General features: G+C 36.6%; 1 protein-coding gene across 5 annotated transcripts in view; it reads right to left on the reverse strand.

Moving 5' to 3' along the window:
- The window catches only part of Mef2a (myocyte enhancer factor 2A), a 120,950-nt gene that overhangs the window by 11,926 nt on the left and 95,627 nt on the right, over window positions 1-13,397 (reverse strand). For 3 of the 5 annotated variants that reach the window (XM_050149112.1, XM_050149110.1, XM_050149111.1), the window contains one exon: window positions 9,959-10,146. In XM_050149112.1, coding sequence (XP_050005069.1) covers window positions 9,959-10,146 — 188 coding nt within the window. Of the gene's footprint in view, window positions 1-745; window positions 770-9,958; window positions 10,147-13,397 lie in introns of all 5 variants that reach the window. The other 2 variants (XM_050149108.1, XM_050149109.1) reach the window with 1 other exon arrangement.

The following is a 13,397-nucleotide window of genomic DNA, read 5'->3' on the forward strand; positions in this document are numbered from 1 at the left end:
TCATTCCCCTTAAACGAGAGTCATATAATTAGCAACTCACTTGGAATGCATATGATGACAATTGTTACGTTTGGGTTTTAGTTCCCAACAAAGAGCTAAGTTACTTTTAGTCAAGTTTATTTTCCAGAAGAAAAGACAACAGAAATGCTTGTTTTGGTAAAAGCTGATTTTAAGAATCAAATATATTCTGATAAAAACTAAATTTGTGTATGTTAATTACAGATATTTCTTTTCGTAAACAGGGAACCCCCTTGTGGTTCAGACTGTCTCATTCAGGATGAAATAATTCCAACTCTGAAAAAGGTGACCTCACCAAAAATGATGTAATCTTTTTGAAAGAAACATAACACAAGATTCTGTGTTACAATCTGAGGGACTCTGAGGGTGAAGTCATTTTCTAAAAATACTTTAATAATTTGGAGAGCAACATAAGTTATTTTGTGTACTTCCTCAGAAGAAAAAGTTTGAGGTGTCTTGTACTCAGGGGCAGCTATTGTTTTTATAAGTCATTTCAATATGTCTCCCCTCTCCCCCCCCTCAAATAAAGTGGACTAATATATACGACAATAAAGAAAAAAACTAGGGTCAGTAGTATCAGTGAATGACTTTCTTAATTAAAAATATTTGAATAGCGGAAAACAAAAAAAATCTGTGTAACAAAAACACTGGTTAGATTAAAACATTAAAAATAATTAGTACTTTTCATATATTTTTCAACTCCCTTCAAGCAGGAAACCACACTCACCAACTCCAATTCCTCTTCCTCCGACTGTACTCAGCACATAAGAGGGACAAGAGAGTTAACTAAGACTGTTGGTACTTGCAACAAGATCTTTCTTTAGAAAAACATAACATGGAATTCTAGTGGCTGCTGGGAACTTTACAGAGGTTACATGCATAACAAATGTAAATTACTTGCCTCTATATTATAGCTGATTTTTTTTCAAAATATCAAAAGTTCTTTTAAATTCTCTAGCCAAAAATTTAAAGCCCCATCCTACCCCCTACCCCTGCCTACTCTTGCACGGGCCTTCCTACACAGCAAATGCTCCTGGACACTTCCAAGTGCAGCGCTGGACTTACATTACACATTTTAAACCCTGCATTACTAACCCCCTGGCCATACAGTCTACATGTCTGTCTCCTACCAGACTCTGCTGTTAGGAAACCGTTTGTGCTTTGCTCTCCGGTGGCCAGCACAGCATTATAAAACACAGCACGTGTTTGCCAATAAATGTTCCAGTTTTGAGTAACAATATATGCTTAACACTTGTAAATCATTGTATTCATATGAATAAAACTATAGTAGGGATTAAAACCTTGCATATGAAAAAAATAAAGAGGGGTAGAAAAGTGAAATTAAAATCTACAAATAGCAAAAAATGAACATGTTTTCTTTTTTAAGCATTTATGAAACATTAATATGATAAGAGACTGCTTATTGTTATTTTCCATTTTATTTAAGTCAAATTTCTTCCAAGTTGAAAGTGTCCTTAGCCTCACTGATATAGAAGTCATAATTTTTTTGTTTTTTGTTTTTCCAACACAGGGTTTCTCTGTGTAACAGCCCTAGTTGACCTGGAACTAGTTCTTGTAGACCAGGCTGGCCTCAAACTCAGAGATGTGCCTGCTTTTGCCTTCTGAGTGCTGGGATTAAAGGAGAGTGCCACCACCGCCCAGCTCAGAAACCATAATCTTAACGCAGGTTTCTCTTCAATGAATGAGTAAAGGAGGGGGGTTGATTATTACTCAACAAAACAAGTCTTACATACAAGTGGGTAAAATGCAGTTCAGCTATTGTCAGACTTATCATTTCAGTATCTCCAACAGACAGCAAAATAATGCCAAACTCTTGTGTGTGTAAAATACAGTGAATACTTGATTCTACAGATAGATAGAAGTTTATGAGACAAATTTTTAATTTTCCAGTTTTGTGGGTTTGTTTTCTTTTTCTGTGACTAGACGTAAATTTATTAAGCAGTTTTCAATTGTAGTTTGGATCTTTCTAGAACACGTTTCTGTGCTTTAAGTGACTTTTTTTTTAATTTCTGAAAGCTCCTAGCAGGTACTGCCTACTGGCAAGGTGAGCAAAAAAACCACGCTAAATGGTTGCTCTTTTCAGTCAGGCATATTCTCTGTTACGCACATTTGTGTTTTACCCTGCAAAGACAGCACCTTCATACCCCTTACCCAGCTTAGCATCCCATTACTCTGAGGCTAACCTTCCAGAGAAACAGCTGAGGCTAGTGACTACTGCATTTGTAAGGCTCTGCACTTCACTAAGATTCCACTGGTATTGGTGGAATGGAACACATTAACTTTTGGAAGAATACCTGACCTTATCAAAAGGCAGATGTCATCTTTTTATTTGACTACTAGTGATGTTAGGCTGGTTACCTAAATTAAGATAATGTCCTCCAGGATTCCCCACTATAAAAAAAAAATCACAATTTTCTCCTTTGTAAACAACACAAATTTAGGGAAATACAATTTGAGGCTATGTAAATAATGTTTCACTTTAAACTTACTGGCTTGCCTACAATTATGCTTGTTGTACTATTCTTTCCATTCTTCCGAATTTACTAATGAGATCTGCTATCTGAGGAGGAGGTGTCATATCTTCTTTATTCAACCATATTTGTGTGACTGATGCAGTCAGTATTTCTTACTCCTTGGATTATAACCTCAAACTACTGTAATTTAAATTTTTCTAGTTTTGGCAGCTGGGATGTCTTTTCTGGAGACTGGTCCCTGCAGCCCTTTGCTAACTACATCCGTATTCCCTGGCCCCTCTGGCTCAGCTTGTGCTTCCCTACACCAGTTCTACAGCCCACCACTTCTCCAAGGAGTCCTAGTCTTTGAATTAGAAAACAGTGCCACGATCACAGCACCAAGCCCACTGAGATACTAGATGACAGAACTAGAAAATACATGATGTTAAGTTATGTGTGTACATAGAAAATCTGTGTGATTGGTGACAGCCTGGCTCCTATGACCTCCAGTACAAATGAACCCCAAATCAACACTTTCAAGCAGGCTGAAAAATGATTTTGTACTCATTTTAAAAAGTGGACTGTGTATTTTCTATTTTTGAATTTTAAGAGTTCTTTAAAATATATTCTAGAAATAATCCCTTATCTGGATATGTGATTTGCAAATATTTTTTCTTAATTTATCACTTGTCTTTTTAATTCTTTGCATAGTGCCTTTTATAGAGAACTTTAAATTCCTGTGAATTCTAATATTTAATTTCTTCCCTTATGGATCACTGTATGGTTTTCTCCTATATTTTGCAGTTTCACATATTAACTGAGTCTATGATCCATTCTGAATTAGTTTTTACATGAAACATAAATATGAATCAAATTTCCTTATTTATTTATTTTTTGCAAATGGGTATTTAATTATTTCAATGCCACAAGCTAGACTAAGTACCCTTTCTCCATAGACCTGATTCAATCCCTCTGCCAAGCCCAGCTAGATGCATCCTCTAATGGTCTACTGCCTACCCTTTTGTCAATACCACATTTGGAACTGCTGAAGCATTAGAGTAGTTCTCTCTGTCTCTCTGTCTCTGTCTCTCTCTGTCTCTGTCTCTCTCTCTGTCTCTGTCTCTCTCTCTCTCTATTTTTCCATTCAAAAATTTACACTTCTCCCCTCCTCCTATTCCCCTCCTGCTCCCCCATTCACCCTCCTTCCTCCCCCTCCCTCCTTAAGAGAGGGCAGGGAAAAACAAAGTAGTGTCTTTTGTATTTTACGTCTTTCGCCTTTCCATATATATTTTAGAAATGATTTGTACTGTTTTAAATGTCAAATTCTACTTGTTCATTGTTAATATAATACAACAGATTACCCATACTGGCCTTGTTCTCTGATCTTGCTAAACTCACTGGCAGGCCCTACAGATATGCACAGTGCTGTTTGTTTGGGTGGGTTTTTCATGCTTTTCAGTATGGAAGACTGAGTCCCTTATGAACAGAAGCTGTACTTTTCTTCCTCCCCCACATTAATACACCTCATTTTTCATTTTTAACTACACTGGTTAGGCTTCCACAAATGTGAACCGTGATGACAGACAAGAACTGACTAGCTTCTTACACTGGACAAAGACAGGTGCTGTGTGCTACAGTTTTGGAGATGACCTTGTGGGTAAGTGAAATCTTTTCTACTCTACTCATAGGTTTTTGCTTTGTATCATGAAATGTCATATCCTACTAATATGGTGATTTGTGTTGACTAATTTTCAAATACAAAATCTCCCCTGCATTTCCGAGATGAAATTCGCCTGACTGTCGTCACTGATTATCCTTCTTATACAGAGATACACTGATTTGCCAAAAGCTGTTGGGGGTTTCTGTGTGTCCATGAAGCACACTGGTTTACAGTTATCTTTTCTTATAATGCCTTATTCTGACTTTGTATTAAGAGTGTTCTTTAGTTTTTTGTTTGTTTGTTTTTTTCCCTGAAAGATTTTGGGAGTTGCTATTAATTCTTCCTTAAATGTTTCCTAAGATTTGCCATTGAAGCCATCTAGGCCTGGAATTTCTACTTTGAAAGGCTTTAAAACGAGGAATTCAATTTCTTATTTAGCTGAGTAATTTTTTGGTAGTCTGTATCTTTCAAGGAATTTGTTTTTTACCTAAGCCATCAAATCTATGGAACAGGTCTGTCTGTGCCATTCCCTTATCTTTTCATATCATTTGAATTTTTTACCTCTTTCCATTCTTGGTATTTATACTTGGGTCTTCTTACTGTCTTTGATTTAATAGCTAGAAAATTATCAATTAATCAGAAGAAAAATTTTTTGGGTGGTTGTTTTATTGCTTTCCTCTATTCTTTAACCATTTAAAAATTCCTTAATTTCTACTCTTTATCTTTCCCTTTTCTTTGCTGCTCTGGGTTAACTAAATTTGCTGTTTTTCTCAAACTAAAAGCTGTAGTTACTGATTCAGGATGTTCTTTTCATTTTTATCAAAAATGTGTATTCTCTAAGAAGGCACACAGAGGTGTGTGTGCAGGTCAATGTGCAGGAGTCAGTTCTCTCTATCATGTGAGTTCTCAGGATTGAAATCAGGATGTCCACTTTGGCAGCAGGTGACTTTTTACCTGCTGTGCTGGCTAGTTTTATGTCTTGACACAAGCTGAAGTTATCTGAGAGGAGGGAACCTCAATTAAGAAAACACCTCTATAACTTTGGACGTCAGGCAAGCCTGTAGGGTATTTTCTTAATTAGTGGTTAATTGGAAGGGTCCAGTCCATTGCTAGTGGTGCCATCTCTGGGCAGGTGGGTCCTGGGCTCTATAAGAAAGCAGGCTGAGTAAGCCATGGGAAACAAACTAGTAAGCAGCACCCCCTCCCATGGCCTCTGCATTTAGCTGCTTCCATCTATGTTCCTGCACTGTTTGATATCCTGTCTTGACTTCCTTTGATGACGTACAGTGATATGGAAGTATAAGCCAAATAAACCCTTTCCTCCCCAATTTGCTTTTTGGTCATGGTGTTTTACTACAATAGAAACTCTAACAAAGACAATTGCTAAGCCATCTCACAATCCCTGACCTTCCCCCTCAACAAATATAAGCAATTAAAGCTATATATATATAGTTCCTCAAGCAGTACTCTGGATGGTCCTCAACATTTTAGTAGTCTGTATTTTCATTTTCAGTTAGTGATACTTTTCCCTGATTTCAGTGGGATCATGTTGAGTTTCTCTCCATTTAGTTTGATGTTGGCTGTTAATTTGCTATATATTGCCTTTATTATGTTTAGGTATGGTCCTTGTATCCCTGCTCTCTCCAAGACTTTTATCATTAAGGGGTGTTGAATTCTGTCAAAGGCCTTTTCAGCATTTAATGAGATGATCATGTGGCTTTTTTTTTTTCTTTCAGTTTGTTTATAATATGGTGGATTACATTGATATATTTTCATATGCTGAACCATCCCTGCATCTCTGGGATGAAGCCTACTTGATCATGGTGGATAATTTTTCTGATGTGCTCTTCAATTTGGTTTGCCAGTAGTTTATTGAGTATTTTTGCATCAATGTTAATGATAAGATTGGTCTGTAATTCTCTTTCTTAGTAATGTCTTTCTGTGGTTTGGATATCTGGGTAACTGTAGCCTCATAGAAAGTTTGGCAACGCTCCTTCTGATTCTATTGTATGGAACAATTTGATGAGTATTGGTATTAGTTTTTCTTCAAAAATCTGGGCTGAAATCATCTGGTCCTGGGAATTTTATTTGGGAGACTTTTGATGACTGTTTCTATTTCCTTAGCAGTTACTTTGCTTATTCTAACATTTAAAAAAATGTTTTACTTTAAATTATGTGTATGTGTGCATGCCTACAGACAGGAATACGAGTGCCCATGCAGGCCAGAAGAGAGCATCAGATCCCCTGGAGCTGGAGTTACCCACCTGATACAGGTCCAGATAACTGAAACATGGTTCTCCATAAGAGCAGGAAAGCACTCTTAACCACTGACTACTAGCTATGTGTATTGCTAAATTTCTCTTGATTTTTTCCTGTGGCCCACAGATTATTTAAAAACGTGAGGCTCAGGGATCCTAATAGAAGAGAGGGCAGAAAGGTTTTAGAAGTTGGAAGTGGTGGCTGATGTCAAGGAAGAGCAGTTATACACAGGAAAGCTCAGTGGCATGTGTAATATCTGTGCACGTTCAAGCCAGACAAAATCCTGGCAGTACATCCCTAGCTGAGGAGCTACTGGCAACTGAGAGCTGCTGAGAAAGAGTCAGTTTCCTTTAAGGGTGTGGCTCCTGCCAGGTCAATCACACTGCAGGACAGTTCCCATATTGACACCACAAACTAGACTCTATAAATTTTGTTTTTTTAAAAAGAGGATACAAATTTGGGTGGGGAGGAGGGGGTGAATATGATCAAAATACACTGTATGAAATTCTTAAAGAATTAATGAAAATATTACTTTTAAAAGTAAATTTACTGTTAAATTTCTAAACTAAGAATTCTTTTTCCTGGTATCTTTCCAAGACTGATTTCTAAGTTTTACTTTATGAAATAGAATATTCCATCTTGGTAAACAGTCCCATAAACATCTCTTATAACAACATAAAAAAAGACACCTTAGTTATGTGGCCTACCTTCCTAACTCAGTAATTCCAGTCTCATCTGAAAAGGCATCAAACAAATCTCAGCTGGAGAACATCCTAAGACATGTAAGTAGCACCCCTCAAAAAATGCCAAAGTCTTTTAAGCAAAGCCTTAGAAACTCTCATAGCCTAGAAGAGTTGACGATGACATGATTAATGAGTGAAATATGCCATGTGACCTAGTCTGGCTCCTGGCAAAGAGAGATGAAGTTTAAAACTAACGTGTGTGACTATGAACTTTAGTTAATAATAATTTACAATAATTGTCATTAATGTTAATAACTGTACCATAGTAGTATAAACTGTTAAATTATGTATGAGATAAAAGGGTATGTATGATTTTAGCAATCTTTCAAATGAATCAAAAGCTGTTCTAAAGAAAAAAGTTTATAAACTGCTTATTCCATTCATTTATTCCCTTTGTTCTGTTTCGTTGCATACAGTCAAGATACGGCTATTACGACTTCTTCAAGAAGACTCTAACATTTCTTGTAGAATAGTTCTGTTGGCAATAAATTCCTGTTTTCTGTTCGAAAAGGCTTTGCATTTATTTATTTATTTATTATAAAGATTTATTTATTATGTATACAATATTCTGTCTTGATGTATGCCCACATGCCAGAGGAGGGCGCCAGATCTCAGTACAGATGGCTGTGAGCCACCATGTGGTTGCTGGGAATTGAACTCAGGACCTCTGGAAGAGCAGCCAGTGCTCTTAACCTCTGAGCCATCTCTCCATCCCTGCATTTATTTTTTTTAAAACATTTTTGCTGAGTACAGAGATCTGAGTTTTTTGGGTTTATTATTGTTCATTGTTAACCAGCTTGAAGTATGGTAGTAATATCCTATCTTTGGTCTGTAAGCCATGTGTTTCTATTCACTAACTGTCTTTAAGAATTTCTCTTCGCCCTTTGCTTTTAGCAATTTGAATATGCATGTGTATATGAGTGCACATTCGCATTGAAAGTATTTATTCTACTTAATATTTGTTACCTCCTTTGAACCATTGTTTTTACTGTTCTCTTTTTTTGGAACTAAAATTCCAGACATGTTGCACTATGCTAATGTCCTACAGCTCTCAGATACTGCTTGGCTTTGGATCTTCTCCTGTCTCCTACTGCGGGCCTGCCATGGCAAAGTTTTAGTTACTTTTCTCAGGAACTAGACCGGGCTTGAAAGTTTTTGTTGCTGTGGGTACCTTCAGTATAGTTACTAAAAATGCTTCCATCCAAACCCCTCTAAAGGTGGGAGACGGGCAGGCCAGTTTCCCCAGTGACTGTCCCATTCTATCATCTTCTGTGAAGTGCCAGTCTGCCTCCTCAGTCGCCTTGTCACTCTCAAGGTACCCACTGTGTCTTCTTGCTTCTCAACCACTGGCAGAAATACTGTCCTGTCTCCATTTCCAGATACAGTAAGACCTCGTCAGTATTTACTTCATGGAAAAGAGTCAGATAAAGCCTGTCTCACTGCAGTGGCAGCTGGGTTTTTAGAAGTCTTTCCATGTTATATTTTGTTTGAGGTGGGGCACTCAGTGGGGTTCACAGTGAAAAGCCTGTAGAGACGACAACTCATCCTACACCAAGGCTTCAGTAACTTCCTGAGGTTCTGCTGGTGCATGTGCGCCCTCCAGCAATTCACTAGTCACAATAGCACCAATGTCTTATTCAACAGTAACCCTCTCTCTCTAGTCTCCAGGCCATCTGATCACTGAATTAGTAGCACTAAAATGGGCTCAAGGAAAGGGAAGCCTACTACATAGTGAAGCATTTTTTCCCCCCCGAGTCTAAAGCTGAAAGCAATTCATTTTAAATTTCCTGTTTTTCCAAATGAAAACACTTAAAAAAAATCTGAGTTTGAGATTTAAACAAATTATGACTTAAAGATCCTGGGTATGTGCACTGTTATTTTGGACAAGTGGTAAATTTTAGTTCCATTTTCTCATCTCTATCTAGCCATGATCATAATCTGATTGAAAATCAAATGAGAAAATAACCCAAACAAATTACTAATGCATTGAATCTATGAAAAATTACACAAATGAGGAATCACTACCTGAGCCTGGTAGCATCACTTCCAGTTAACAAAAACACAAATGGTACAGTAGAAGGCACACCTGGCATATCATTTAGTATGCTAATAGTCAAACTGCTGATGAACTAAAAATGTCTTTAAAACTTGCATATATATTCTAAGATTTTCTATAAGAAGCTAAGGAAGATACACCCTCTGTTCTTCACAGGAAAAGACAATCCAAAAGCAAATGGCACCAGAACCGTAAAGACAACTGCCAAGAGGTGCAATAGGGAGCATTGTTCTCTGGTGAATGAGAAGGGTCATTTGAACGAAATAAACAGAAAATTATTTAGAGAATAATCCTCTCCAGTTCGCAAACATCTTCCCTAGATATTCTACAATAGTTCTCTTTCGTATACAGAATTTCCTAACAAACAATTTCATTATGGCTCACAAAAAAAGCATGTAATATATTACTGAAAGTATGCCAAGTAGAGAACAGAAATGACATGTTTAATTCATAAACTGGAATCAGATCTCTAAATAAAGTTTTAGCCTGGCAAAATTAAAATTGAGCGTAATTAACCTCTGCATATTCAGCTTTTATTTTAAATACCATTAAGCAGTTTTACTCCTTATTTCTGTAATTTGGATTTTAAACACTTAAAATAGATTTCTCTCTTAAAATTCTAATTTTGAATAGAAAATTCATTAAGAAAACCAAATACACACTATGGAGGCTGAGCAAACCTCAAAGAAAGATACAGCCTATAGTAAACTGTGTTTAAAGAAGAGAGCCAAAGAGTGGGTCAACTTACAAGTGGAGGCATCATGCCCTTGCTTGAAGGGGGAATGACAACCCGTAGATCTGGTTTCCGACTATTCATTCCAAGATTGCCACCACCAGGTGGAGGGGGAGACTTTGTAGGCATAATTTTGCCTAAACTATTTGCACCAGTATTTCCAATCAAATTTGGAGAGGCCCTTGAGTTTACAAATCCATTCCCTAGGAAAGGGGAAAAAAAGTGCTTATTAACATGTAAAGCATCACTAAAATATTTAATTAATAAATCTAAAATAATGCTAACTGCCCATTTATAAATCTATTTTAAAAATGATTAGTTTTATAAACAAAATATAAGAATTTTGTTTATGACATATAAAGTTTACCATTTATAATAAAACACAAAGCCATTATTATACTATTATGCTGACAAAAACTCATCTAGTATTTATATTTTACATTTTTCTACATTGTTTTTGTATTTGTACTTTAAAATCTTAGAGGGGAGAGCAGCAAGATGGCACTCAGTGGGCAAAGTCACTTGCTACCAAGCGTTATGTTTGATCTGCAGGACCCACGAGGTAGAGAGAACTGACTCCTATAAGTTGTCCTCTGACCGTCACATGTGCACCTAATCTCATGCATGACCCTCACTAATAAATAAATAAAAGTAAGAATAAAAAGAATACTTTAAAACATAATGTTTTGTTTTGTATGTATACTTTTGTATTTTATTCTTGGAAAAGGCTCTTAGTCTACCCTTTTCTCTGAACCTGTACACAGTAGTACTTTACTGCTTTTCATACTGCTAACCCCAAATTTTCCCTCACTCCTTAACACTGAAAGCTCTAAAAAAAAAAAAAAATCCAACAACAAAAAAGCAAATATCCTAACAATAAACTACCTTCTCTTCAACGTGGCACTCATTCCCACCTTACAGTGGGGAAACCGGTGAAGGGCAGTGTCTTCTGCAGCTGACACTGGGACTGCTGTCCTACCTTCATAGTTGCGACTGCAATTAGCTTTCCCGACATTTACCCAAGTAAAGACAACAGAACAAGAGGACTCACAAACAGAATCAGTGAGAAAAAAGGGAGATAAACCACAAAGCAGAACACAAATTCTAACAGATGCTTAAAACACAACAAAGAAGATAAAAAAAAAAAAATTAAGGCAGTGCCTCAAACAAGGCAGCTTTTCAGGACTGGAGAAAAGATGATGAGACAGCTGAGCTTTGAGAAGATCTGAGTCCTACCTTACAAAATGTGTCAATGACCACAGAATCAAATAAACAATACGGAACTCAATTCAAGAAAAGAAAGTTACAAACTCAATTGAAGACTCATACAAGAAAGTTAACCAGTGTGGACTGAAGAAATCAGTCACTGGGAGGAAAACCTTTAAGACGTGAATGAAAAATTCAGTAAGGAAATTGAGAAGCTGAAAAAGAACGAACTAGAAATTCTGGAAATTAAAGGACCAATCAATCAAATCAAGTCAAATCAAAAGCAGAAAGTATCCACAAACAAGATGAATCAAGAAAGCAATTTCGGGGATGAAAGACTAGGTTAAGACAGTAACACATACAGATAAATGCAAAGAAAATAAAATTTCCAAGAAACCAAATCTAAGAATCCATAATAAAGGAAAAGGAACTAAGATAATGGTTTATATAAGGAAATAAGTTAATGGCTCAGACAACCTATTCACTGAAATTGTATCTGAAAATATCCCAAACCAACAGAAAGAAATAGACTTCCAACAAAGGAAGTACTAAGACATGATCATATAGACATATAGGTCAAAGAGACATGACCAGAGAACCCATGATACATCTGAGCCAAGATGCCAAAAATACAAAGGGTTTTCAAGATGGATATGTGGGTAAAGAACTTTGCCATAAACTCTGACAATCTGAATGAGTTCAATCCCTAAGACCCACACGGTGAAAGGAAAACTGACTCCAGCAGATTGTCTTTCAACCTCCACACACATTGTAGAGGCATATGCATATACCCCCACACATATACACAAATAACTAAATAAAACAAAAAAATATAAGCAAAGAAACAATACTCAAAGCTACAAGGCAGAGTCAATGAGATGTCTCAGTAGATAGATGTGATTGAGTGCAGGCAGGACAACCCATCTTTGATCTTTGGAAAAAACTAGCTCCTAAAAGTTGTTCTCTGATCTTGAAGCATATGCCATGGTACCTGTACACACACACACACACACACACACACACCAAACAAAAAGTTGTGAGGGAAAAATGCAACGTTACAGAAGCAGAAATATTAAAGTCAGGAAAACAAAGAATAGTAGATTTTAAGAACTAAAAGTAAAAAACTAATGAAACCATTATTGTCAAATCCAGAAAAATAACCTGTTAAAATTGATAGAGAACCAAGAGTATTTCAAAACAAGTATCAGTTAAAGCAGTCTGTGACAATTAAGCCAGCAATGCAGGAAATGCTTAAGGGAATACTAAACACAAAGAAGTTAAACGGTTTACTCACAACACAGGAAAGAGTACATTTCATGAGCGCAAACAAAGGATTAACAAAGTCTAAAAGAGACAGAATTAATAAAGTTCCAAACCAGCAAACACTCAATATTACTGTGAAAACAAACAAACAACAAATGAACAATGAAAACCAACCCGAACTGCCAACAAAAATCAATGGCAATAGCAAAATCTTCTCAATAACCTGAAATCACCATTTAAAGACAGAGCTAACCAACTGTGTTTAAAATGAGGTTTACTTGTTGCCTTCAAGAAACTCATGTAATTAAAAGAGATCTAACACCTAAGAGTTTGTCCAAGGTTGAAATCAACCTACCAAGCAACAAAAAGCTGCCAAAAAGCTGACCTATGGATCCTCACATCTGATTATGAAGACTTGGAACCAAACCGTTAGAAGGTAAGAGAGTCCCTTATATATTAACAAAAGAAGCAATTCTTCAACAGGGCAGAACTCTTGTAAATATTTACACAACAAATCTGAAGCCTCTAAGGTTTTGGATCTTTTCTAGTTAGGTTGAGTTTCTTACAGACAACTGAGTAGATAGACCTCACTTTAAAGCATGGCTGGTTAGTCTGTATCTTTAAATGATGAATTAGTAATTTGCATCAGGTAATAATTGAGAGGGGTTTGCTATTATCACTGATTGTTGGCAGTTGTTCTGGTTAGTTTTCGTTGACCCTTTTCTAAAATAAGCATTAAAGGGCACAAAAACCACATAAGGTCCTGACACAGTATAGCAGGGGATTTTATTACCCACTCTCACACACAAGCCAGTCTAAAAGGAAAATCAGCAAAAACTCTTCACACTTAAACTATATGCAATAAATCGACTGGTCCTAATAGTTTTCTCCAGAGCATTAAGAGAGAGAAGACATAGCTTCCCAGCAGCACATGGAACCACTCCTAAAACTGATAACATTCCAGACAAGGGAAGCTTTAATAAAC

Source organism: Alexandromys fortis, unplaced genomic scaffold (assembly GCF_014885135.2).
Source record: "Alexandromys fortis isolate MF-2015 unplaced genomic scaffold, M_Fortis_MF-2015_v1.1 scaffold_67, whole genome shotgun sequence".
Classification (NCBI taxonomy): domain Eukaryota; kingdom Metazoa; phylum Chordata; class Mammalia; order Rodentia; family Cricetidae; genus Alexandromys; species Alexandromys fortis.